Source organism: Staurois parvus, unplaced genomic scaffold (assembly GCF_062004578.1).
Source record: "Staurois parvus isolate SC_StPar_1 unplaced genomic scaffold, SC_StPar_1.0 ptg000472l, whole genome shotgun sequence".
Classification (NCBI taxonomy): Eukaryota; Metazoa; Chordata; class Amphibia; order Anura; family Ranidae; genus Staurois; species Staurois parvus.
Genome location: NW_028318268.1, coordinates 2773165 through 2801120, shown reverse-complemented (window position 1 = coordinate 2801120; position 27956 = coordinate 2773165). Strand labels below are relative to the sequence as shown.

The 27956-nt window shown below is 45.9% G+C and overlaps 1 protein-coding gene across 2 annotated transcripts; it reads left to right on the top strand.

Moving 5' to 3' along the window:
• LOC149452450 (zinc transporter ZIP1-like) lies at window positions 1–27104 on the top strand. Of its 2 annotated transcripts, none has more exons than XM_089689394.1 (3): window positions 1–299; window positions 17821–17951; window positions 26080–27104. In XM_089689394.1, exons 1-3 carry the CDS (start codon window positions 185–187, stop codon window positions 26758–26760), a joined length of 927 nt encoding a protein of 308 aa, XP_089545520.1. In that variant the 5' UTR covers window positions 1–184; the 3' UTR covers window positions 26761–27104. The 2 variants fall into 2 exon arrangements, with proteins under 2 accessions (XP_089545520.1, XP_089545521.1); XM_089689395.1 differs by lacking the exon at window positions 1–299 and adding an exon at window positions 397–500.
• The last annotated feature ends 852 nt before the right edge of the window (window positions 27105–27956 follow it).

Genomic DNA, 27956 nt, shown 5'->3' with positions numbered 1-27956 from the left:
GGAGAGGCGGGGCGTGTGCCGGGCAGTCACATGTGGGATGTGTATTGGAGGAGCGGAGGGAGCCGGTGTGATGTACTGACGTTCTAACCTCGCCTTCCTCCCGGTCACATCCGTGCGGTGTCCCCCCGTCCTCGCACCTTCCCACTCCCCCGGTGTCCTCCGTCTCCTCTCCCCCGGTGTCGGTATGGAGTACTTGCTCCAGGTGAAGCTGGGCTGCCTGTTCGGTCTGCTCCTCCTGACCCTGTTCTTCGGGCTGGTGCCGTCCAGGATCCGATGTTTCCGGGCCGCCTCTGGGACGGGTGAGTTCTGATAGGAAGCTCCCTCCCCCCACACACTTTGTAACTTTTGATTCCCCACCATAGAAGGGAGGCAGTCACGTGACGGTCATGTGATGGCGGGGATTGGAGGATGTGGACATCCATGATCCATGGAGGATATGATCAGACTGGGACAGAGGGAGAGATGGGTCACGTGTGACTGACTTCACGTATGATACACAGGTCATACACCATACAATCTGTACAGCACGATGTCACCTGAGGACAGATCTAAACACTCTGTTCCATTGGTACCCAATCTGGCAGAGGCTTGTGTTACATGGTTGTTGGTAGATTTGTAGGAGATTGTACAATCAGATTGTATGGTGAGTGTAAAGTGTACACATGGGCCAAATGTCCGGCGGCAGTGACTGGTTCAGCAGAAACTGGCCGACATTAAGCCCCTGTGTATGGCAGCCAATCCAACAGAATCAGGTTGTCCAGCCGGCTGCTGTCAAAGGGGCATGACCGAAAAAGGTCTCCCGATTGCCCCCCCCCAATCCCCGGTCAGAGCACAGTCGCTCAGTGTTGGAGATCGCTGTACCAACAATGGATAGTTTATACATCTCCTCCTGAGCTGTCAGGTTTTATCGTTCATCCTGCTGGGTTGATCTTAAAAAACACTAGTAGTGTGCTTTAGGCTCCATAAGACTGACTGACTGTACAATCCGATTGCAGTGTATGATCTCCTTTAGATCTACCAGCAACTATGTAGTGCAGGGGCCTGCCTGACTGGACACAGCAATTGGTTGGATTAGGTCGGTCCTCATTATTATTATTATACAGGATTTATATAGCGCCAACAGTTTTCTCAGCACTTTACAATATAACTGGAGACAATACAGCAATGATATAAGAGGGATAGGGGGTCCTGATCCTGGGAGCTTACAATCTAAGGTATGGGAAAGACCAGGATGTACTAGGTCGCTGGTGCTCGCCAGTTCACCAAAAGGTAGCCATCCTGATCCTTGGAGCTTACAATCTAAGACGGTCCTCATATATAGTGTTGATAGCTGTTGATTGTATGGGCAGATATGTAAGGTGACCATCCATTGTACAATCAGATTGTACAATCTCCTTTACCTTTGCTAAGACTATGTAAAATGAGGGCCAACAATCCATTACATTAGTATCTGATCGGGCTGGCCCTTCTGCACTGTACTAGATGTACACAAAGGTTGTACAGTGTGTGGTCAGCCTGAGATTCGATTTGGTATTCGATCATATCTTGGTGTCATGTGTGTCCAATCAGCACTGCGGAAGCCGATTCATCTGTGTATGGAGGTTCACGCCATGACTGATCCTGTGTCCGATGGGTGAGTGCCCATATCCTAGGCAGCTGCAGACATTCAAGTGGAATTGCAGTGAAAACCTAACTGAGCCCTGGGTCACACTGATGCAGTGTGGAATTTGCAGCGTTTTCTGTACGAATTCGCACTGCATCAGAATCGCTCCCCGTTCATGCGAACCGCTGCGGGTGTGTATGTGAAGGTGTGTAGATGAAGGTGTGTATGTGAAGTTAACAACACCCTAAAATTGGTTGCAAAACACGGTGCAATGTGCAGAATCTGATCACATGGATGCGAATACCCGTGCCATCCAATTCTAATGTGGAAAAAAATGGGTCTGGCACAAAAAATGTATTGCTCAAATCGCACCGCACAGAATTCACATGTGATTTGCTCAGGCATGTGGTGCGGTTCCTGTGCGAATCACATGCGATGTGCTGCAACGCAGAATTGCCGGTCCATTCACACTTGGGCGACTTCAAAATCTGCCATTTTCATTGCAACTTTACAGTGCGACTTTGGCTACGACAAAGGATGATTGTCTGCTGTACAAAGCTGCACACAAGTCGCATGTATAATCAGGTGCGACTTTCCTGCGACTTTGGAGGGTTTACATTCAAGTCTATGGCCCTCAAGTCAAATGAAAGTCAGACTAAAGTATTTCAGGAACTACTCTCAAGTCGCTGTGGCTTGAAGTCACACAGATATGAATAGTACTCATTGGGAATCATGGGGTGCAACTTCTCGTGTGTCATTGGGACCCAAAGTCACGTGACAAGTCGCACAAGTGTGAATGGGCTCTAATTACCTGCTCCCCTCCCCAATCTAAGGCTGCTTTCACACTGATCCCCTTTTATTTATTTTTTTTAATAGCAGAAGAAAATCATGTGACCGTGTGTTCCTCTGGAACTCTTCACACTGATCAGTTGCTGTCTGTTTTTGGTGCAGGTTTGGAGCACCAAGAACACACCTCCCCATTGAAATCGAAGGAAAACGTGTCAAAATGCATAAAAAACACTCCTGCGTTGTGTTTATGGTGCAGTTTTTAAGTCCTGTGTCCTTTTTAAATGTAATTAAAAAAAAAACAAAACACTGCAAACCCAGCAAAAACGCATATGCGTTTTTTGGCACGGATCAGTGTGAAAGAAAAGAATGCTATACTTAAGGTGACCATACACGTATAGATTTTCATTCAAAAATGTTAATTTCAAGAATATTCGTTTAATTTTCTAATCATTAGTGGGGTCAAATCGATGTTCATTTTCTACAGCAGTGACGGGAAAATTGGAAGGGGCAGGGAGGAAAACTTTTCTCTATCAAAAAATTTTTGGCCAGTGTATGTGGTTATCGTTCAGAAATTATATTCATTTTAAAATCAAAACCGAATCTCACCAAACTTTCACCTGATATAAATCTGCTTTCTTAAAGCGGAGTTTCTCACCCTGTCAAAAACTGTATCTGCTGACTTTTAACAGCCGCTCACCTGTCCCTCAGTCCCGCGGTGTGTCCCCCGCAGCCCATTTCACTGACCGTCCTGGATTCCAGGAGGCCGGCATCTTCAGTGTGGGCACCCGACTGAAATAGGTTGTGGCTTCACTCCACTGCACATGCACGAGTAGCGCTGCGCTTCATGAATGGTCCTGTAGTCTTCTGGGACCTGTCACATGTCCCAAAAGACTACAGGGAGGGAGGGAGGGAGAACACCTTCCGATCACCTAGGCGATCAGACCAGAAGTGGGAGGGGGTACCTGTCAAATTCGGGTACCTGCTCCCCCACCCCCCCAAAGGTGCCAATCCTTAATGGGGAGCGGGGGAGCAGTCCTTAAAGCAGAACTTTCCCTTTTGGGTGGAGCTCCGCTTTAACCTACAATTATTCCCTCCATGCTGCCAAAAAGCCTCGTCGTCTCTTCATTTTTAACTCTACTTTCTCCACCTCCACCCAGTACCTCACTCACTGCTCACGAGATTGCCAATCATTTCAAAAACAAGATTGACGCAATTCATAGGGGCATCTCCACTACACAGACATCTATCCCACTTAGTATACCTTATACTAAACCACCCTCAACACTTTCCTCTTTTGACCTTGCTACTACCGAAGAGGTCACTAAGGTTTTCTCAGAAGCCCGCCTAACTACTTGCCCCCTGCATCCTGTCCCCTCACAACTACTACGGTCACTCTCTTCTTCCATCCTATGCTCCCTCACTCACATCTTCAATCTTTCCCTCTCTACTGGTGCCTTCCCCTCCCCTCTAAAGCATGCACACATCACTCCCATAATTAAAAAGCCCTCCCTGGAACCCACCAACCCGAACAACTTAACCCATCTCCCTGCTGCCATTTACCTCTAAACTCCTAGAACGCTTAGTCTACAATCACCTGATCTCCCACCTCATCGACAACAACCTTCTTGACCCTTTACTTACAGTCCTTCTTTCGCTCACTACACTCCACTGAAACTGCTCTACTAAAACTCACTAATGATCTACTAACTGCTAAAACCAATGGCCACTACCCCGTAGTCATGCCAGCCAATGGCCACTACCCCGTAGTCATGCCAGCCAATGGCCACTACCCCGTAGTCATGCCAGCCAATGGCCACTACCCCGTAGTCATGCCAGCCAATGGCCACTACCCCGTAGTCATGCCAGCCAATGGCCACTACCCCGTAGTCATGCCAGCCATTGGCCACTACCCCGTAGTCATGCCAACCAATGGCCACTACCCCGTACTCTTACTACTTGACCTCTCTGCGGCTTTTGATACTGTTGACCATCCCCTCCTCCTCAAAAAAAACTCCACTCTCTTGGCCTGTGAGACTCTCCTCTTTCCTGGTTCTCCTCCTACCTATCACAGCGCTCCTTCAGCATTACCTATAACTCTGGTTCCTCCTCTTCACTTCCTCTTTCTGTAGGGGTCCCTCAAGGTTCTGTCCTTGGACCCCTTCTCTTCTCCATCTACACCTCCTCCCTTGGTCACTTGATAAACTCCCATGGCTTTAAGTACCATCTCTATGCTGATGACACAAATCTATCTTTCTACCCCTCACCTCACCCCTTCAGTCTCCTCTCGCATTACTAACCTGCTAAGTAACATATCCGCATGGATGTCACTCCACGTCCTCAAACTAAATCTTTCCAAAACGAAACTCTTAGTATTCCCTCCAGCCTGTGCCCCCTCCCCTGACTTCTCCATCAAGATCAATAACACAATCATCATTCCCTCCCCTCATGCCAGGATACGAGGTGTAATCCTAGACTCCCATCTGTTCTTTCAGTCCCAAATCCAATCGCTGTCCAAATCTTGTAGACTTCACCTCCGCAACATCTCCAAGATACACCCGTTCATAACCTTGGGAACTACTAAGCAACTTATTCACTCCCTTGTTATCTCTCGCCTTGACTTTTGTAACTCCCTCCTTATTGGCCTACCTCATTGCAGGCTATCCCCTCTTCAGTCTATCATGAATGCTGCTGCTAGACTCATCTACTTTACTAACCGTTCCATATCTGCCACCCCTTTCTGCCAATCCCTTTACTGGCTTCCCATTGCCCAACGGATAAAATTAAAAATATTAACCATAACATATAAAGCCATTTATAACTCTGCCCCACGCTCCTCCTGTTCTCTAGCTCCCTTGTCTCCTCCCATGCTTGTCTCCAGGACTTCTCCAGAGCTTCCCCCATTCTCTGGTACTCTCTACCCCAATTTATCAGACTATCGCCTACTCTGCCCACTTTTAGGCGATCTCTGAAAACCTGTCTCTTCAGGGAAGCCTATCCTGCCCTCAGATAATAATGGAATCTTCTACTCCTCCTACCAGTCCATCCCCCACTGTTCGGTCTCTCCAATCTAAGCATTGATAGTGTGATCTCTGTAACTTACAGTTGTGATGAGATAGTGATAAATGCAACCTCAGTTGGATACCACAGTCAGTGACTCAATGAGAATGACATCTTGTAGATCTTGTGAAGTTTATTCCATAAACTGAGAGAATCTTAAAACAATGAAATTCCATAGGTCAAAAGATCATACTGTTTCTTGTTCCATGCCATGAGGCTTGCTGCAATGCATTTCTTGGAAAGGGGGAGGGCTATCTATACAACATTAACTAAACCAAAAGAAAGGGAGGAGCAGAGACAAGATATAGAAAACTCTTAAAGGCATATGACAGTCATGTGAAACATGACACTCCCTGTCGAAATCTGATTTCTATTATAATAAACTTTAGTTCAAGTCCAATATAAATAATGAAGATTCTTTCCAGGAACATCTGCAAAACAAGAGGGAAGGGAAGAACAAAGGAAAACAATACAAACATTTAGCATAATACTTGCAGATGTTGGTCTCGAAAGTCCAGGCTGAGACATGGAAATCCATATTCAGAGGGGAAGGCAGCAACATGCACATTCCTTCTTACCTCCCTTTAATTCAGGTTGATGACTTTTCTTCCTCTTTGGGCAAAAGAAGTACTGTTTCCTTTATAGGCCTGAAGTAAAAGTGTGCAGAACCTTCTTTCGTGGTGGACGTAGCCAAGATGTGTCCCGAAATGCAGAAGTAGGTACTTCATGACTGCCGCAGTCAGCAGGGTTGAGGCTAGTGGGAACATAGTGCCATTGTTCAGGCATAGAGAACTTCCTTTTGCATTCCACTCTGTTGCCGACATACATGTAGAACTGTCTTCTGCGATTGTGTATATATCCTGGCACTATTTTGCTGTCTGTATAAAAGTCAAAGGAGTCTATTTTAACATCTGTTTCAAGTTTTATAAGCTCAGCAATTTCCACAGCTAACACAGCTGCACAAAGTTCAAGCCTTGGAATAGTATGTGCAGGTTTTGGTGTAAGCTTGGTCTTGCCCATGATAAATCCTACACCCACTTCATCGCTGGGATCCATAGCTTGAAGATAAGCCACCACAGCAATGGCTTTGTTGGATGCATCAGAGAAGACATGAATCTGTCTTCTGGTGGCATTCTTTAAGGATGCTTGGGTATAAGAGTGTGGTATCTGGAGTTGTCCTAATGCTTTTAGAGACTGTTTCCAGGATTCCCACCTTTGTTGTTTCTCCTTGGGTAAGGGAGTATCCCAGTCTGAGCTTTCAGAAGTAAGTTGTCTCAGCAGTATCTGACCCTGAATGGTGAGAGGTGTAATGAAACCTAAGGGATCATAAATGCTGTTTACTCTAGACAATACTCCTCGCTTTGTGAAGGTCTTGTCACAGGCTGATGCTTGATATGTGAATGTGTTTTGTTTAACATTCCAAAGCAATCCAAGACTGCGTTGTGTAACAGAATGGTCAGAGCCTAGTTGGAATTTCTTCACACTTACAGCATGGTCATCAGAAGGAAAGGCTATCGTGACCTTGTCGCTGTTAGATAATTTTGTGAAGTCTGAGGTTTGCAGTGGCAAGCATGTTCTGGGTTCTAGTAAGAAGGTCAATAGCTTCTTCTTCATTGGGCAGAGATTTGAGTCCGTCCTCCTAAATAGAAATACCTTTCGATGAACTGTCTTGCATCAGATCCAAATTCTTTTTCACCCTCTTGAGCTGTTTTCCTCAGTCCATAAATTGCTATTGCAGGTGAAGGACTGTTACCGAAAACATGTACCTTCATTTGGTAGTCTATGACTTCATTGTTGTCGTCATTATTGCAGTACCATCGGAACCTGAGAGAGTTTTTGTAGTCTTCATGGACGATGAAACAGTGGAACATCTGCTGAATTCAGCCATAACAGCAATTGGCTCTTGTCTGAAGCAAAGTAAAACTCCTATGAGATTGTTGTTCAGATTAGGCCCAGTGAGAAGATTGTCATTGAAGGAGGCACCTTCATGACGAGCACTTGAGTCAAAGACCACCCTAATCTGATCAGGCTTGTGTTGTGCAGAACAAGTTGTTCGTCCATTTGACAGGAAATGTGTTTTAAAGGAAGCGACTGAGTAGTTCCTCCTGTCCTTGTCTAGGCAGACATTGCCTATGATGACCCATCGTAGATCCAGACGCTGAGCATATGGTGCATTGTGTGGACCGTTGATTTGATGACGAACTTTGTGCACCCTTAGTATGTCTCGACCAAGTAACAGCAGGATATCAGCACTTTCCTCAAGAGCTGGTATTTGGTTGGCTATGTGCTTTAAGTGAAATGGTGAAAAGCAGCTTCAGGAGTAGGGATCTCCTCATTGATGCTTGGAATCTGGTTGCACTCAGTGATAGTGGGCAAAGATATCGCCACATTGTCATTCAGAAGAGCAACTACAAGACCACTGGCTCTCCTACCTAAGACTTCTGTAGTGCTGGAACAAGTTCTTAGAGTATAAGGCAGAGCATCTCCAGTTATGTTTAACAGTTCAAAAAACTGTTTTTGCAAGAGATCTGTTACTCTGATCATCCAGAATAGTATACAGTCTTATGGCCTTTTCAGGTTGCCCTTTGGGGTATACACGGACCAAGCATATCTTTGCACAGGATTTGTTACAGAATCCTTCTCCACAGAATCCTTCTCCACTCTGTACATGTGGATAACACTGGGGTGGTAGGTGCTGCTTGATCTGGGTGCTCCCCGCCTTACTTTGCCTCAGGAAGATTGTGAGCGTAGTAGAGTTGTGCGAATATTGATGAAGAGCTTGCACATGGTCATCACTGTCACACGCTATATATTTGATCGCTTTACAGTCCTTTGCAAAGTGTTCTGTGGAGGCACAGCATTTGTAACAAACCCCAAATTTCTTCAAAGGTTCCTTACGTTCTTGGAGGGTTTTCTTTCTGAAGCTCATACATTTCTTAAGTGGATGTGGTTTAAGTATTGGACATTGCCAATTTGGGTCCTCAATTCTCTTGTTTTGATCAGTCTTTCCAAGAACTGTAGCAGGTGCAGGTAGAACATTAGTCCTTTTCACTAACGCTGGACCTCTACGGTCACTGTGCGACATATGTGTGTTTGTAGGTCTTGGAGAGCGTGTACTGAGAAGGTTACATTCCCCATATGAGAAACTTGGGTCATTCTTAGTGTCTGCAATTTTTTTGATGAACTCGCAGAAGTAGGAAAAAGGAGGAAAGGCAAATCTATGTTCTTCTTTATACTTTGATCCAAGCTCTGCCCATCTTTCTTGAATTCCATATGGTAGTTTGAGAACAATAGATTTGATGCCATGAAAGGTGTCAAGGTAACTGAGACCAGGTAAGTTGATGTCAGCCTTAGCGAGTTGAAGCTCTAATAGAACATCGCTGAGTTCTTGAAACTTTAGATTGTCGCTAGCAGAAATCCTTTGGAAGCTTTGCAACCATTTTGAATAAAGCTTCTTCAGTGGCCTCTGGGCTGCCAAAGGTATGTTCAAGTCTGCCCCAAGCAGCATTAAGGCCTGCAGCAGGGTTGTCAATATGAACTGCTTTGAGTCTCTTGATGCATTCAGTAGACTGAGGACCTAGCCATCTGATCAGTAGATCGAATTCCTCTGTGACATTAATGTCTAGGTCACTCATTGTGGCCTTAAATGTGGATTTCCAGCCTCTGTAATTTTCAGGCTTGTCATCAAACTTGGTGAGGCCTGTCTCTCTGCGGAGCATGTATTTAGCAAACTGTGACATGTCCGTGTTTTCAGATTTTGGGTGCATGACTGCAGGTGGAACAGAGTTGGTTGTGACGGATGGTGGACTTACGTGGAGTGACTTGGGAACATATGTTGCTGCTAAGGCATTCAATGCCAGAGCTGGCTTAAAGTCTATTGGCATGTTGGTTTGTAGAGTAGTGCGTTTGCTAGGAGGTACTCTGTTGGTGCCAAAGTAAGATTGGACGGTCTATTAAATACACACCAGTGTCTGCGGCTAGCTGAGATGCTGCAGTCTGATGTATTGGAGGATATAAGGGCAAATGGTCTTGAGGTACAGTAGGTTCAGAAAAGAGACTTTGAGTACTTTGGCTGCTGTGACAGGGAGTTGATGTTCTGGAGAGGTGTGTGAAGAATCTGAAACATAAGATACAACTGAGTGGAACTGTTGTCTCTCTCGTTTTCACTAGCGGCTTGTTCTAAGACCCTTAACCTTGCCATGTCTGTGGCATGCTCACATTGTTTTTCCAAAACTTCAATTTCTGCCTTTCGCCGTATGGCTTCAGCTTCTTTCTCTGCTTTCTGATGTGCGGCCTGAGCCTCCATTTCTGCGGCCTGAGCTTCCATTTGTGTTTTCATTTCTTCATCCTGAGCCTCCATTTCTTCGGCCTGAGCCTCCATTTCTGCTTTCCTTTGGGCAAAAGCTGCCTCAATTTCAGAAGCATCAGCATGCGCTTTTATTAGTTGTTGACTGAGTGTAGAAGACCTTGATTGTAGGGATTTGGAAAATCTTGAAGAGCCCTAGTAGATGCAGAGCGATAAGATCTGGATTCATAGAGCTGTGTTCTCACTTCTGCCTTTGTTCCACTAAATTGTCTCTTTCAAGATTGAGCTCCTCAAAACTCATTAATTCTTCCAATGACCTTTTGAGTGTTGTACCGCTTCAACAGAACAATATATTTAACACAGTCTTTGATAATTCTCATAAGTAACATTCAATTGCTGGATAGCGCCCTCTAGTTGTATTGGCTCATGAGAATGTTGGGAGGGAGCAGACATGCATTTAACAGTATTGGACCATAAGTCGTTAATATTAGACAGCAATTCTTTATCAGTATTAAAATTCTCTTGCACTTTCCAGGTTGGGTTTCTTAAGCGTTTTTCTCTTTTATCGAAGTCATGCTCTGGATTGTGGTTGTGTATTGGTTTCCCCAGACTGTATATTACTTTCCTGAAACATCATGTTAGCAAGGAGAGGGGTTGATAGAGTTTACAGAGAAATGTATAACTTTTCCTGTGGGTGAGCAGGTTTCCTAGGCAATGGCTGCAGGAAGATTTTCTTTCTCTTTCTTACAAGCTCACAGGCAAGAGTTGTGTGGTAATGTATACACATGCAGTGTATAAACTTGCAGTTGTAAAACATTCACCTCAATAATTTGTCCTGACACCGATGAGTGTTATGCTGGGATATACTTGGAGTCATACACAGACTTGTGTAGAGGTGGCTGCAATCTCTATAGTTGTTATATCCACTATCCATGTAATATCTCACTGTGTATTCTAGCTAGCAAGGATTCCTATTAAGACAGTTCACCGATCCTTTGATTAGCCAGGTTCATATGAAGCATTCCACTGATCTTTTGACTGTTCCATCTCTCCAATTTAAGCATTGATAGTGTGATCTCTGTAACTTACAGTTGTGATGAGATAGTGATAAATTCAACCTCAGTTGGATACCACAGTCAGTGACTCAATGAGAATGCCATCTTGTAGATCTTGTGAAGTTCCATAAACTGAGAGAATCTTACAACAATGAAATTCCATAGGTCAAAAGATCATACTGCTTCTTGCTCCATGCCATGAGGCTTGCTGCAATGCATTTCTGGGAAAGGGGGAGGGCTATCTATACAGCATTAACTAAACCAAAGGAAAGAGAGGGGCAGAGACAAGATATAGAAAACTCTTAAAGGCATATGACAGTCATGTGAAACATGACACCCACAGGTATTACCTTTTGTACCACTAGCCCCGCCCTCTTAGATTGTAAGCTCCAAGGAGCAGGGCCCTCCTTTCCCTCTTGTATTGAACTGTATTGTTGCTGTATTGTCTCCCGTTATATTGTAAAGTGCTGAGCAAACTGTTGGCGCTATATAAATCATGTATAATAATAATAGTCCTAATCCATAATCCTGTGTAATATTCTTAATAAAATCAACTGTTAAAAGCAAAAGACAATTTTTTAATTACATTTGTCCATTCATCGAATGTTCAAAGAATCTTCGTACGACTTTTCCTATGAATATTCTGATCTTCAAATCCACACATGTATGGGGCGTTCATTGTCAGCTGTCTCTGCTCTACTCAGAAGCCGCCACTGACAGCTCAGCCTGGGACCGGATCGAGTCTGCCAGATCTTTGTATTATGCAGTTGTTAGATCTACATTAGATTGTGCAGCATGTTGTCAGCTTAATGGTGGCCACATGTGAAATCATTTTATATGTAATCATATTGTTGATCGGTTCATTGTGATTGGAGGATCGAAAAGATTGTTCAGTGTGCCATATATTTAAAGTGGAGCTCCACCCAAAAGGGGAAGTTCCGCTTTAAGGACTGGTCCCCTGCTCCCCATGAGGAATTGGCACCTTTTAGGGAGCGTGTACCCAATTTTGACAGGTACCCGCTCCCACTCCCACCCCAACTGCCTGGGCGATCGGAAGTGGAAGTTGTCCCTCCCCCCATGAGATCAGAGTGCCCCCCATGAGATCAGAGTCCTACCCTCTCCCCCTTTCTCCCATAGCAATAGAGTCCCCTTCCTATCAGAGTTCATCCAACTTTTGGAAAAAATTGGTTAATCTCCATTATAATGAATGTATTCTAGGCATGCTGTGTCCCATGGAAGAAATATATTTTCTATTTAGGGACATCCTGAACTCCATTCTCTTCTACATTGTAGCAGTACACAAGTCTTCTAAATGACTGAATACATAGTATCTGAGTTCATGTATTTTATATGAGTGCCAATTGTCTCCAGTTCACAAATCCTGTTTTTCATTCTAATTTATCATTTACTACGACTCCATTACTTTTGATTACCTGGAATTTGTACTGTTTATATTGACAGCAAACTAGTTTTATTGCAGCACTGGGATCCACGGTAAGGACACTGTCTGCATGGAGTTTGCATGCTCTTGTGTTCCTCCCACACTCCACAGACATGCTGGTAGGTTAATTGGCTTTTGTCCAAAATTAGTGCTAGTGTGATATTGTACTGAGCGTGCCAAGATGGCTGTTTGATCATCAGCTCCAAGAGCAGAAAAGAACCTCAGGGAGAAAAAAAACCTATAGAAATATATCAATTAAGAAATAATTCTATAAAGTGGTAGTAAACACAAAATTGTAAGGTGAAATCTAGGAGAATGTCAGATGCAATAGAGAGTGTCCTAAAAAATTAAATATAAGTAATGCACCGATACATCGGCCGCCTAAAATAGGGTTCAGTGCATTTTGCTAATAGAAAAAAAGGTGCCCATAATGATAATTGACTTCAGTGCAAAATTGCGTCCCATTGACTTTAATGCAAAAACGCCTCTATTTAAGTTTTTTCTTTTTTTTTCTTCTCCTCCCATATCTATCTATCTATATATATATATATATATATCTATCAGGGCTTGAAATTTCTGCTCGCCAATGGCGAGTGGAAATTATGGTGGGGTGCGAGTGTGTCCCCCCAGGGCCGTCTTGCTGATCAGACTCTGAGCTCAGGCCGGATCTGTCATTGGCACTGGGAGCCATCAGACTGCTCAATAGCTGAGCTCAGTAAAAGCAAAGGAAGGAGTGTGTGCTGTGCTCTCTGCCTCCCCCTAGAGTGCAGTACCCGGTTCTGTGAGTGAACAACGAAGTACTGCAACTTTTTATGGGGGGGCGCATGTGTATGTACATGTGTGTATCTGTACATGTGTCTGTGTGTATGTACATGTATGTGTGTGTTTGTACGTACATGTGTCTGTGTGTATATGTCTGTGTATGTATGTACAGTGGGGATCGAAAGTTTGGGCACCCCAGCTAAAAATTTGTATTAATGTGCATAAAGATGCCAAGGAAAGATGGAAAAATCTCCAAAAGGCATCAAATTACAGATTAGACATTCTTATAATATGCCAACAAAAGTTAGATTTTATTTCCATCATTTACACTTTCAAAATAACAGAAAACAAAAACATGGCGTCTGCAAAAGTTTGGGAACCCTGCAGAGTTAATATCTTGTACTGCCCCCTTTGGCAAGTATCACAGCTTGTAAACGCTTTTTGTAGCCAGCCAAGAGTCTTTCAATTCTTGTTTGAGGTATCTTTGCTCATTCTTCCTTACAAAAGTCTTCCAGTTCTTTGAGATTTCTGGGCTGTCTGTCACGCACTGCTCTTTTAAGGTCTATCCATAGATTTTCAATTATGTTGAGGTCAGAAGATTGTGAAGGCCATGGCAAAACCTTCAGTTTACGCCTCTTGATGTAATCCCCCGTGGATTTCGAGGTGTGTTTAGGATCATTATCCATTTGTAGAAGCCATCCTCTCTTTAACTTCAGCTTTTTCACAGGTGGCATCAAGTTACCATCCAAAATTTGCTGAAATTTTATTGAATCCATTTTTCCTTCTACTCGTGAGATGTTCCCTGTGCCACTGGCTGCAACACAACCCCAAAGCATGATTGATCCAACCCCATGCTTAACAGTTGGACAGAGGTTCTTTTCATTAAATTCTGTGCCTCTTCTTCTCCAAACGTACCTTTGCTCATTCCAGCCAAAAAGTTCAATTTTAAGCTCATCGGTCCACAGAACTTGTTTCCAAAATGCATCAGGCTTGTCTATATGTTCATTTGCAAAGTTCAAACGATGATTTTTGTGGTGAGGACGTAGAAGAGGTTTTCTTCTGATGACTCTTCCATGAAGACCATATTTGTACAAGTATCTCTTTATAGTGGAATAGTGTACCACAACTCCAGTGTCTGCCAGATCTTTCTGGAGGGATCGTGCAGTCAAACGTGGGTTTTGAATTGTTTGTTTTTCTCACAATCCTGCGAGCTGTTCTGTCTGATATTTTTCTTGGTCTTCCAGATTTTGCTTTAACTTCCACTGTTCCTGATGACTGCCATTTCTTAATTACATTCCGAACAGAGGATATTGACATCTGAAAACGCTTTGCTATCTTCTTATAGCCTTCTCCAGCTTTGTGAGCGTCAACTATTTTCAGTTTCAGTTTTCTAGATAACTGCTTAGAAAAACCCATGGTGCTGATTGTTGGGGCAAGGTCAGATGAGTCTGGGCATTTAAAACCTTTGAGATTGACATCACCTGGTCTTCCCAGACGATGATTGAGAACAATCCATGACACTGGCAGGTCTCAGCTTTGCAAAGGGGGCAGTGCATGCTATAAATTCTGCAGGGTGCCCAAACTTTTGCAGATGCCATTTTTTTGTTTTCTGTTATTTTGAAAGTGTAAATGATGGAAATAAAATCTAACTTTTGTTGACATATTATAAGAATGTCTTATCTGTAATTTGATGCCTTTTGGAGATTTTTCCATCTTTCCTTGGCTTCTTTATGCACATTAATACAAATTTTTAGCTGGGGTGCCCAAACTTTCGATCCCCACTGTACATGTGTCTGTGTGTGTGTGTGTGTATAGGTGTCTCTGTTTGTGTGTGTTTGTTGGTGGCGAGTAACTCTTAAGGCCTGGCTAGTAGCTCAGGACTTGAAATTTTAAGCCCTGTTATAATATATATTTCATTTTATTTTTGGTCTAATTTTTGTGTTACTTTCAGTACATTATTTTATGTTACTGGATTGCTTTTTTTAAATTCCTATTCATTTAAATTCATTATATTAATTGATTGCTTCTGGGTCCAATTCCCTGCTGCATTATAACACTTTTCTCTGTAAATGCATAGCATTCCCTGATTGGATGAGGAGGATATCAATGCCCCCTGCCTCTCCTTTTCCAATTGGAGGATACTTTTCATTCATTGAAAAAAATGCAAAGCATTTTCTGAATGGTTCTTAGACCAGGGCTTGACAAAGTTGCTTTGAATCTAGGAGCCAGCTAAAAAAGTTCGGAGCCAGTTTTTTATAACCACTTGCCTGATTACTTTCGCCCCCTTTCTGCCCAGGCCAATTTTCAACTTTCAGCGCTGTCACACTTTAAAGAACAATTGTCATGCAGCACTGTACCCAAATGAAATTTTTATCTTTTTTTGAGACGCAGCTTTCTTTTAGTCGTATTTAATCACCACTAGGTTTTTTATTTTTTACTAAATACATGAAGAAGAGTCAGAAAATTAAAAACAAAAAAAACAAACTTTTTCTTCAAATAAGTAATTTTTCTTCATTGATGTGCACCGGCGGGGCCACACTGATGAGGCCACTGATAGCTGGCCATACTGGCTGTCATGAAGGTAGTGGTCTCTTGGGTTGCCCAATCCTGACTCTAAGCTGCAGTCCGATCCCATCCAGGGTGGGAACTGGAGCACCTGGGGTGTCCCCTGCGAGGCGGTGTCAAGCTCGGAGCCATTGCTGAGCCCATTCAGAGCCACCGGTTTCTGCTCCAAGGTAAGGCTGAGAGTCTCCCCAGAGTGGCAGGTGTCCCTGAGAGCCCCATAGGGGACACTTCCTGCAAGATCCACTCCTACTACTCTACAGCCCCGCATCTCCCCTAACCCGTCCTTCACATTCCCGCAACTCTCCTCCTTTAACCTGCCCTCACTGCGCCGCTCCTCCCTACCCCCCCCCCCCCCGCCACACAAACGTGGCACAGTGACACCTGCAGGCTGCCCAGTAATGTTGCACCTGGCTGTGCTCCCCTATGCTACGCCATTGGGGCTGACACCAGCCTGGGCACCAGGCCACATTTTCTAGCTGACCTGGTGCCTGGGATTTGTCGATCCCTGTCTTAGACCAAGTAGTCAACCTCTTGTGTTCAGTATGCAGCAGGGCAGACACTCCACACAGGACTTGGAAGCTGGTGGAGATCACTGGAGTAGCGATGTCCAGCTCCAGGTATGACGCATACATACTTACATTGGTCCAATGTAACTACATAAAAATTGCTACACCTAAACTTCAACTTAAAAAAAGCAGGTAAAGGAACAGAAAAGTAAATTTTTTAAAATTTCCTTTTAATAAACTATTGACTTGCAACGTGCCTCTGAGTTTGTTTGAAAATGTAGATTTTTTTCGGGAAAGCCAATTTCTTAACCCAGCCTTCTTCCTCATTGCATATTATAGCCATGTCCTCTTCTGGGAGTGTCCAGTTACTCTCTGTGCTGCCCCAGCTCCTCCTCCACCCCTCACATCACCTTGCTACATAACCTATTATATAACACCTGGGGAAGGAGCAAAGGGGCATTTCATAGAGCAGCCCTTTTCAACCTTTTCACCCTAGAGGAACTCTTGAAATAATTTTCCAGTATCAGGGAATCCCTACTAAAACCAAGTCATCAGGGGTCAGTGAGAAAAATGCCCCTGATATTGTTGGCCAGAGGAAGGAATGTCGGTTCAACACCCCCTTTACAATGGTGGTCAGAATGCTGCCCTTACAAACCGCTAAAAAAGGTAATTGGTGTCCTGCAGCTGGCTCTGCCAAGCGGTGTTGGCCCCAGAACTATGGAGGCACCATCAGATGGAAGGTCAATGGGCCACAGCTCAAGGAGCTCCTATCAACCTCCTGGAGGAACCCTGGTTGAGAATGGCTGCAATAGAGGGTCACTAGTATGGCTCAGTCAGCTGAGGTTGCCGGCATCACATCCAATATGGCGCCATCAGCAGTCTCAGGTCTTTTAAAGGTCTACTGAGGGGAGGAGTTTACAGGTAAATAATGAATATTCTCTTACAGGAAGATTGTTGTATGGAATCATCTGCCAACAGGTTCTATTTAAAATATCTCAAGGTTAAATTAAAACTGGTACAGACTTTTTTTTTTTTAGTGCAGGTTGCACTATAAGGGTTGTATAAAATTAAAAAAAAAAAAAAAAAAAAAAATTTTTTTTTTTTTCTAATCTAAATGTCTTTATTGTGCTAAGCCAGTTGTGTAAATGCAGCTTTTGTATATACACAAATCTATCTTTATATCAGCCTCTTATAATTCCCACTTCAGTGCCTATGGAAGAGGGAAGGGCACCACTAGGATGCTGCATGTGCTGACAGGAAGAGAGAACAAAGTGAGCAACGCGATGACCTCATCAGTCATCTGCTGCTCAATCACTGTCCAATCTCTGGCTGGGGACAGTGAGTTGACCATACTGGAATGTTTAAAGAATTCTAGGCATGGCATTTTTTACATGGGTATGTTACTCCAGCTTGGACCAATGTAACTATGCATACACCATACCTGTGGGGGGTCCCTTTTTAGAGCTGGAATTCGCTGTAGTAGACACCTCCAGTGATCTCCACTTGTTTACACGTCCTGTGCCAAACCGCTGCCCTGCAGCATTGTGAACACAAGAGCTTGGCGCAGGCACCGTTCAGAGATCACTTTACACTCTCTGATTGGTTGAGGTGGAAAGTGTGATGTCACCTGGAGCTGTATGGTGCGGTCATTCCGATACATTCGATCATTCTTGAGGGAGACATTTTCTGTGTATGCATGTTCATTTTATAATACGTTTTTTTTTGTTTCTTTTCAGAGATCCATCAGATGTGGTTGAGCTTTATTAGCTGCATAGCTGGGGGAGTGTTCTTGGGTGCCTGTCTGCTGGATATTGTTCCTGACTTTCTCGGTGACATGAAGGAGGCTATGGCGAAAGAGCAAATAATAGTACGTCATAATGAATTAATTGCATGGTGTGCATTCTAAAGGGAGATGGCCAGAAGAGAAATATGAGAGTTGCTGTTCCTGATTGCCTTGGAGCACCTATCCTCATCCATGCTAGATATTTAGTGTGTCACTGTCTTGGATACAAACCTGTACATATTGGCTTTTGTAACATACACGTACTTGGTCCAGGTCAGAGACTCACCAGGTAGAAAACAAAGGATGAGGGTAACACCAGAGGGAGATCCTTCAAAAGCCAGGAGTGGAAGTTCCCAGATCTTTCCTGATGGGTTCCTTAACCCAGTTATGACCACCCCACACGTGATGGCAAAAGGGTGAGCTTTAACACCCACGCACCACATGTGTCACTGGGAGGCCATTGCTTATGTGCTGAGAGTGCACTCACCACGTGACCAAACTGTCACAGACAGTTCAGACTGCAGATTGATAGCCGGCAGGACTTGCTTCCAATCATGTGACCACTGTAATAGAGGTTACATAATCGCCAATCCCCCCCCAGGCATTCCAAACTTTTTAAAGGGATGCTGGGGTAGGTGAGAAGGGGTTAAAAGGAATATAATAACATAAGTGGAGTATACGAACACTGGAACTTTGTGTGCATTTGCTATAAAATTCGCCACGTTTTATGTTTCGACAATGTAGATCGTGGGGAGATTTACTAAAAGTGGAGCACGCAGAATCTGGTGCAGCTGGGCATGGTAGCCAATCGGCTTCTAATTTCAGCTTGTTCAGTTAAACTTTGACAATAAAACCTGGAAGCTGATTGGTTTCTGTGCACAGCTGCACCAGATTTTGCACTCTCCAGGATTAGAAAATAACCCCCCCCCCCCGTTTATATGTATTTAATTGAAAGAGTGAAAACTTCAAAATTTCCCACTGCAGATCCTCTAATTTCTGTATAACTTCAGATTCAGGTATGTCCCACCTGCACCCTAATGTCTTTGTAGAACCACATTGACCCACTGTTACGTCTTCTTTTTTTTTTTTTCTTCTTAGAACTGTAATTCCCACCATGGCCCACTTCCTTCCTCCCTATGTTTCGCTGGTATTTAAAGCAGAACTGAGCTCTCTGTCAGTATTTAATCCTTCTTCTAGCCTTAGGCCTGGTACACACTAACAGTACACTGCATAGTTCAGGAGGAGCCGCTGTGCTAACAGTTCGATGTTAGTACATCGATCTCCCCCGCAAAGCCCACAAAACATGCTGCGGAGGGGGTACATGTAAATGATCACTCTGCTGTACAGCCTCTGGATTGCTGTCATTTGAAAGACGATGGTCTGCTTGTCAGATTTAAAGAGGAGTTCAACTCACCCTGTGAAAAAATAAAAGTCAGCATCTAAAAAAACTATTGCTGCTGACTTTTAAAAAACATCCCACCTGTCCCATGGTGTCCTCCCCACAGCCAGTTTCACCGGCTGTCCTGGATTCCAGGAGGCCAGCATCTTCAGTGTGGGCACCCGGCTGTGACAGCTTGCAGCTTCACAGCCAGATACCCACTGCGCATGTGTGAGTAGCGCTGCGCTTCCTGAATGGTCCTGAAGTCTTCTGGGACCTGTCACGTGTCCCAAAAGACTACAGGGAGGGAGGAAGGACACCTTCTGCTTCCGGTCACCTAGGTGATCAGACCGGAAGTGGGAGCGGGTACCTGTCAAATTCGGGTACCCGCTCCCCCCCAAAGGTGCCAATCCTTAATGGGGAGCAGTCCTTAAAGTGGAACTTCCCCTTTTGGATGGAGCTCCGTTTTAACACAGATTCCTGGCTGCTGTAGCAGCTGGAAATATGTGTAGGACCCTCTGTGACTAATGTGTTACATACATCGGTGGCAGTGAAAGGGTTAAACCGCCTAAAAGGCCTTTGCTAGTTGGACAGATTGTTATTGTGCCTATGGTGAGGGTAGAGTGGAAAAGATTGCTATCAGAATATTGGGTACGGGGCCGCTTTGCTCCCCACAGATCGATTGCCTCTGAGCCTTTAGTCTTTGCCTTTAGAATAAATCCTGCTATTCCTCTTGCTGTCCCATCTCACAGTATCTGTGCATAGCGACTCTTATGAGCTCATTATCACTCAATCTCCCATGTAACCACTCTCTGGCAATGCCTAGATAGCAGCTGTGAGAACTGTAAAAATCTAATTCTGTGTTGAGTCTAAACTCAAGTCTGAAATGTCACAAAAGGGGTTGCTGTGACCTGAGAGGGGGAGAAATAATGACTTTACAAGAGTTTCAGTGCATAGCTACTGTTATGATTAGAGATGAGCGAATTATTCAAAAATTCGATTCGGCTGATTCCCCGAATTCGCGGAATAAGTTCGATTCGAGGCGAATATATTCGCTGCGAATTTAACTTATAAAAAGGGTGTTTCTAGGCTTCAGAGAGCCTTTATATTAGTGCAGAACACTGTACCTTTAATTTAAATGCCCTTGGAGTCTGCTGGGGAAGAGAACTAATACTGTCAGTCAGTATGACATGCAGATGAGTGCCGTCGATCTTAGAATCACCGCACACTTCACTCATTTGGGCAGTCACGGGGCCAAAACCAGAGGGTGGAGCCACAGTGTGGCGGTGGAGGCAGCAGCAATGGGAGGCCATACAGCACCCTATGACAAAATGGAACCCACCAGCAGTGTGAGGAGACCTGAAAGTGGCACATGGCAGAGTGTGGCGATGGAGACAGCAGCAATGGGAGGCCGTACAGGGACCCATGACACACTCTGGACCTGGCAGCAGCATGAGGAGGCGGTACAGGGGCCCATGACAGATTACGGGCCAGGCAGCAGCAGTGGGCGGGCGGTGGATGCAGCAGCATTCGGAAGCCAAACACAGGCCTCGGTTAAAAAGCGGAAGCCGTCAGCAGCGTGAGCAGACGACAGAGGCACATGGCGCAGGGTGGCGGTGGAGGCAGCAGCAATGGAAGGCCATACAGCACCCTATCACAAAATGGAACCCACCAACAGTGTAAGGAGACCTGAAAGTGGCACATGGCGCAGGGTGGCGGTGGAGGCAGCAGTATTCGGAAGCCATACACAGGCCTAGGTTAAAAAGCGGAAGCCGTCAGCAGCGTGAGCAGACGACAGAGACACATGGCGCAGGGTGGCGGTGGATGCAGCAGTATTCGGAAGCCAAACACAGGCCTCGGTTAAAAAGCGGAAGCCGTCAGCAGCGTGAGCAGACGACAGAGACACATGGCGCAGGGTGGCGGTGGAGGCAGCAGCAATGGAAGGCCATACAGCACCCTATAACAAAATGGAACCCACCAACAGTGTAAGGAGACCTGAAAGTGGCACATGGCAGAGTCTGGCGATGAAGTCAGCAGCAATGGGAGGCCGTACAGGGACCCATGACACACTCTGGACCTGGCAGCAGCAAGAGGAGGCGGTACAGGGGCCCATGGCAGAGTGGCGAAGCATAAGCAGCTTAAATTGAAGGCCATACAGAGGCCTATGTTAAAAATAATAACATGTTTGGGGCATGATTCATGGCGGATTTAGTCAGTTGTGTCAGGAACTGGTGGTTTGAAATCCAGACTAATCCACGCCTGATTCATTTTCACAAACGTGAGTCTCTCCACACTTTGGGTGGACAGTCGTGTCCTCCGCGGAGTTACAATACCTCCTGCCGCACTAAACACGCGCTCCGATGCCACGCTACTGGCCGGGCATGACAGCCTTTCAAGGGCAAATTCAGCTAGTTGGGGCCAAAGGTCAAGTTTCGTTGCCCAGTAGTCAAGGGGATTGTCTACCTCGGTTGGCAGGGTGCTGTCCAAGTAGGCCCGAGCCTGTTGTTTGAGGTCCTGCTCCAGGTCCACCTGATGCTGCTGCTGCGGCTGCTTAGTAGTTTCCTCACTGCGCTGGTGAAGAAAGCTACTCATCATCGACTGCAGACTGAGGCAGCCGCTGCTGGTGGAGCTGCCACTGCTCCTGCCACCCCACCCCTCCCCTGCTGCCATGGCAGCGGAACGCGAGCGCACAGGGCCCACAGTGTCTGAGGATGGACGTTGGCGCAGAAAGGCAGAGACCAACTGACTACATAGGTGGTTTTTATAGTACTTTATTTTGGCCTCCCTCTCAGCAGGTGTGAAAAAGGCCACCATTTTTGAACGGTAGCGAGGGTCCAACAAGGTGGACAGCCAAAAGTCATCCCTCTGTCTGATGGTTATTATTCGGCTGTCGCTACGCAAGCAACCGAGCATGCTATGGGCCATTTGTGCCAAGGAATGCGAGGGACTCCCTGCCTCCATCTCCACAGCATACTGCCACGGTGCGTCTGTCTCCTCCTCCTTCTCTACCAGATGCTCCTGCTCCTCCACTCCTGTCCGCTGAGTGTAAAAACCACCCATTTCACTCAATAATTCCTGAGCACCAATGTCCTCCTCTACCTCCTCCTCTTCTTCCTGTCCTGCCCCCACAGGGGTCATGTGGCGTTGAGATCTGTGCGCCACGTCTACCGCACCCTGACCAGCCATTGTTAACAGCATTTGTTCCAGGACGTGCAACAGAGGAATGACGTCGTTCATCCCATAGTCCTGCCGACTCACGAACAGTGTGGCCTCCTCAAAGGGCCTGAGCAAGCGGCAGGTGTCACGCATGAGCTGCCGATGGCTGACATCGAAGTTACACAGGGGAGTACCTTTATCCGCTTGTAACATCAGGAAATCGGTGATGGCCTTTCGCTGTTCGTAAAGGTGGTCTAACATATGTAGGGTTGAATTCCACCTTGTTGCAACGTCGCAGATCAGGCGATGCTGTGGAATTCCGTTCTGCCGCTGCAGCTCAAGGAGGGTGTGCTTTGCGGTGTAGGAATGGCTGAAATGCATGCAAAGTTTACGTGACATTTTAAGGATGTCTTGCAGTGGGATGGTGGATTTTAGGAACCGCTTGACAACCAGATTGAACACGTGAGCCATGCATGGCGCATGGCACAACCTTCCTTGACGCAGAGCAGACACCATGTTCTTTCCGTTGTCTGTCAACATGGTTCCGATTTTCAGATTGCGCGGAGACAGCCATCTGTCGATTTCTCTGTTCATTACACTCAGAAGTTCCTCCCCTGTGTGACTACGTTCGCCAAGGCATACCAGGTGCAGCACAGCGTGACACCGTTGCGCCCTGCACATGTGATATGCCGGTCGGGTAATGGGACTTGGCACGGGGGTGGCGGCTGAGGACACGGCAGAAGAAGAGGTGGTAGAGGCGGACATCTTTGCTGGACCAAGGACGTGCAAACGTGGAGGCAAAAGCAGCGTGACCTGTCCAAGTTGCTGGTGCGGCTGTGCCGGCACCACGTTCACCCAGTGGGCCGTAAATGACATGTACTGTCCCTGACCGTAGTTACAGCTCCACACGTCGGCGCTGCCGTGCACTTTGGCAGAGACCGACATGCTCAAAGACTGGCCCACCATCTCTTCTACATGTGAATGCAGGGCTGGCACTGCCTTTTTGGCGAAGAAATGCCGGCTTGGCACTCTCCACCGCGGCTCGGCACAAGCCATTTCTCGGAAAGGTGCTGAGTCCACCACTTGGAAAGGGAGGGACTGCAGCCCCAGCAACTTGGACAGGAGGACGTTCAGCTTCTGCACCGTCGGGTGCGTGCTCGCAAACTGTTGTCTCTTGGAAACGGATTCCAAGAAAGACTGCTGACGGAATCCGTGAAGAGGAGTAGCAGGAGAAGGAGCATCTGAACGAGCGGAAGATGCCAACGAGCGACAACTCCCCTCAGCAGAGGTGTTGGAGCCTTGACTGGCTGATAGAGGGCGATTGACGTCGGGTGACAGAGCAAGTAACGGAGTGGGTGATGGGGCTGGGGCAGGCAGAACCGCCGTATCTTTATCACGGTTTTCCCAGGCCACCGAATGGCGACGCTGCATATGCTGGCGCAACGCTGTAGTCCCAACATGGGCCCCCTGGCCACGCTTGACTTTCTGGCCACATAGTCGACATACGGCTACGTTGACTTCCTCGGGCGGCTTGACGAAAAATTGCCACACCGCCGAGTAGGAAACTTTGCCCCCGCTACTCCTCACTGGCTGACTGCTACTTCCTCCGTGCACACCGGCACCACTACTGGCCGTGGTGGTAGGCTGCAGTGGAGCTGGTGCTCTACTCCGTGGCCGTTTGCCTCCACTGACACTGCTGCGACCCTGCTGCCTCCTGGGCAACCCACCGACTGTTTTGCTCGCTGGCAAGCTGGCACCCTCTTCTCCTGATGATGCGGAAGCAATAGCCTGATGACGACGAGGCTGCCAAGTGCGATCAGCCTCATCATCATCAATTAGGGTCTCCGCGTCACTACTAGCCCCCTCGGCTGCGTGTGGGTCAGGAGACAGACCTGTCTCTAGACCGGCTACCGAGCCACTCTCCTCGCCAGTACTTCTTCGCCTGGCTGCTGAAGAGGCGGATGTCTCCCCCCGTTCCTGACCGCCCTCTGTTAGCTCTTCCTCACTGTACAGTGGGGCTGAGCCCACAGCATGCGATACTTCGCTTGGTGAGGGAACACCAAAGGACAGGGGCAGGTAGAGGACACGTGATTTCAGTGGGCTTGCTCCCAGGCCATGCCAACTAACGGTTGTGTCTGACGTACCCACCGACCGTTGGCTGTAGGTGTCAGAGGTGACCTGGGAAGAGGAAGACGACCGAGTCAACCAATCGATGACGGCAGGGTTGTCGGTGGAGACACGACCGCTGGATGACACCGGGAGCACTGGCCTCTGGCTGCGACTAGTGCTGCCTCGACCCCTTCCTCTGCTGCCACGTCTGCTCGCTCCTGAAACATTGCCTCCTCTGCCACTCCTCTGCGTGTTGTCTGACATACTCTTTAATTCAATAAGCACCCCAAACATAAAACCGGATTTGACTCTTTGAACGTACAATAGTGGTTGTGAAGCAGAAAGTAACGATTCTGTGTCCCTGAGTAACGATTCTGTGTCCCTGAGTAACGATTCTGTGTCCCTGAGTAACGATTCTGTGTCCCTGAGTAACGATTCTGTGTCTGTCCCTGAGTGACGATTCTGTGTCTGTCCCTGAGTGACGATTCTGTGTCTGTCCCTGAGTGACGATTCTGTGTCTGTCCCTGAGTGACGATTCTGTGTCTGTCCCTGAGTGACGATTCTGTGGCCCTAACTCTGTCCCTAATACAGACAGGTCTGTCTCTCTTGAATGACCGGAGGCTAATGGAGAATTCTAAGATGGCCGCGATTTATAGCTCCACCATTACACATTGCTGGCTGGCTGGCTGCTGATTGGCTAATGCGATCACATGTCATGAATGAATGCATTATGGGTCTGCGCGCCTTCCCAGAGATCCTCGCTCCGTCGCCACACATGTCGCCGCCATTTTTGGGAAAATTCGATTCGTGCATCCGAAGTTTGCTAATTTTCGGATTCAGCGCGAATCGAATTTTTCCTAATCTTCGAAACGAATTCCACTTCGTCATGTTCGATTCGCTCATCTCTAGTTATGATTGCAAGAGGAATAGCAAGGTATACTTAAAGAGATGAAGAATATATTTCAAAAGAAAATATATCTATGCCCTATCATATAACCCTATTGCAAAGAAGGAAACAAGGGCTGGGCTGTCCCTAGAGTATACAAAAAAAAAATCACGTTTAGACCAGAGGTCTTCAAACTTTCAAAACAAAGGTCCAGTTAATTGCCTTTGTGGGGGGTGGACTGTAGCCAGTGGGAGTACAAAATGGTGTCAAAATGGGAGGAATAGCGCTTCATTGTGGGGGGGGTAGTGCCCATCGTTGGTGTCAGGGGGAGGAATAGTGCCCCGCTGTTGGCGCCAGGGGCAGGAAAAGTGCCCCGCTGTTGGCGCCAGGGGCAGGAAAAGTGCCCCGCTGTTGGCGCCAGGGGCAGGAAAAGTGCCCCGCTGTTGGCGCCAGGGGCAGGAATAGTGCCCCACTGTTGGCGCCAGGGGCAGGAATAGTGCCCCGCTGTTGGCGCCATTTGGGGCAAGTAACGCATCAAGGGCCAGATAAAGGCAAGCAAAGGACCACAGTTTGCAGACCACTGGTTTAGACCAAAGGAAGAAAAAAAAAAAGCTTTGCTTTAGAGGGCAGCCTATTAACAAAAAAAAAAACAAAAACAAACTGATTGTTCCTTTTCTCTTTAGACAGATTATCCTCTCCCAGAATTTATCTTGGGAACCGGAGTCCTGCTTGTCCTGACTATAGAACGCATTGTCCTGGAATGTAGCCATAGTATGACTGAAGAGACTGCACCATTGTTATCCAGCCCTGCTATCTCTCCAGCTGTACAAGAAAACTTGCGTCGTCATTCCCATGGTGGTCAGGATCACACTGTGGAACATGGAGGACGCCACTTCCACGTGGATTTCAATGCCCACTCCTCCTTCCGCTCCTTTATCCTCATCTTGTCCTTGTCTCTGCATTCTATATTTGAAGGGATTGCCATTGGACTACAGAATGCCCAGTCGGAGGTCCTACAGATAGCCATTGCAATCCTCATTCATAAGAGTATTATTGCAGTCAGCCTATCCCTGCTTTTAATGCAGAGCAATGTGAAGACACGATGGTTTGTGCTGTCCATTGTCATGTTTGCACTTATGTCACCAGTTGGTATTGCTGTAGGAATTGGGGTGATGCAGAATCAAGCAGATGGAAGCAGTTTGGTTCAGAGTATTCTAGAAGGCTTGGCTGCCGGGACATTTGTCTATATAACCTTTCTAGAGATCTTGCCGCATGAACTGAACTCTAACAAATGGCGGCTACCTAAAGTCATTTTCATTCTGCTGGGGTTCTCCGCTATGGCGGCACTCAGGTTTTTAGGCTGATACTGTATTACAGTATTTTTTAAAATGTACCTTATTTTCTACCTCCTTTTTGTTTACATAATCAGATAACGCACATCTATCCATTTTTTTTTTTTTTTTTTTTTTTACATACTGGACTGAAAAGCATGCTATCCTTAACTCTTTGCTGTTTCTGTTCCGCAAAGAGCTTAAGAAGAGGACGACCTCTGCACTAAAGAACCTACAAGAAACTGAAATATATTTTGTTATGTTGCGAGCTTTAACAAATCAGGTTATTTTAAATAACTTTTAATCTGGCAATTACTACAGTTTTATGTGTTTTGTGGTCATCAAAGCAAAATTAAACCTCAATCGTGTCTTTTTTATGCTTGAAGTGTCCACTGCCTTACTTTGCTCTTCAATCTATGTTCATTGTGAATAATGTACATTGCACACGGCGTATTACTACATTCCTAGTACATTACTGTTCATATAAAGTGGTGTAATGTATCATGGGATCCTATTAGAAACTAATACTATATGGGCAAATGCTTGTAGACACCTGACCAACATACTTACAGAACATGGGCATTAGAGAGTTGCTGTCCACCTCACTGTGGGCATTACAGCCTCTGCTCTTCAGGGATGGCATTCCACAGCACTTTTGCGTTGGTCTTTGGGAATGTGTTTCATCAGGATAAAGAATATAAAGTCAGGTATTGAAGTTGTCAGGAATTTATCACAAAGGTGTTCAGTAGGGTTGAGGTCAGGACCTTGGACAGGCTACTCAGTTTCTTACACACCAGACTTATCCAATTGTGCCTTGGTTTACCCACAGGGGCAAAGTCCTGCTGGAACAGAAAACAAGCTCTTCTAATCTAATGTGTTAAAGGGGGAGATTAACTAAAACTTGTGCATGCAGAATCTGGTGCAGTTATGTATAGTAACCAATCCGCTTCTAGGTTTTATTTAGTGTTGCACTGAAATGAAAATTCTGGTGCCGAAAACCAAAATTCAAATTGCACTTGTCGAAAACTGAAACGAGTAGTTATAAAAATTAATATATATTTTTGGGGAAAAAATACACTGATTAAAACAAACAATATATACCCCAATTTTTTTGTAAAGTATGAAAAAAGGATGTTATGGCGAGTAAATGGATACCCAACATGGCACGCTTTAAAATTGCGCACACTCGTGGAATGGCGTGAAACTACGGTATTTAAAAATCTCCATGG

Excerpts from the sequence above, each read along its gene's own strand:
- LOC149452450 (XM_089689394.1), top strand. The coding sequence starts at position 185 with ATGGAGTACTTGCTCCAGGTGAAGCTGGGCTGCCTGTTCGGTCTGCTC. Across the intron at positions 300-17,820 it reads CCGGGCCGCCTCTGGGACGG|AGATCCATCAGATGTGGTTG; the intron begins GTGAGTTCTGAT and ends GTTTCTTTTCAG. Across the intron at positions 17,952-26,079 it reads TGGCGAAAGAGCAAATAATA|ACAGATTATCCTCTCCCAGA; the intron begins GTACGTCATAAT and ends TTTTCTCTTTAG.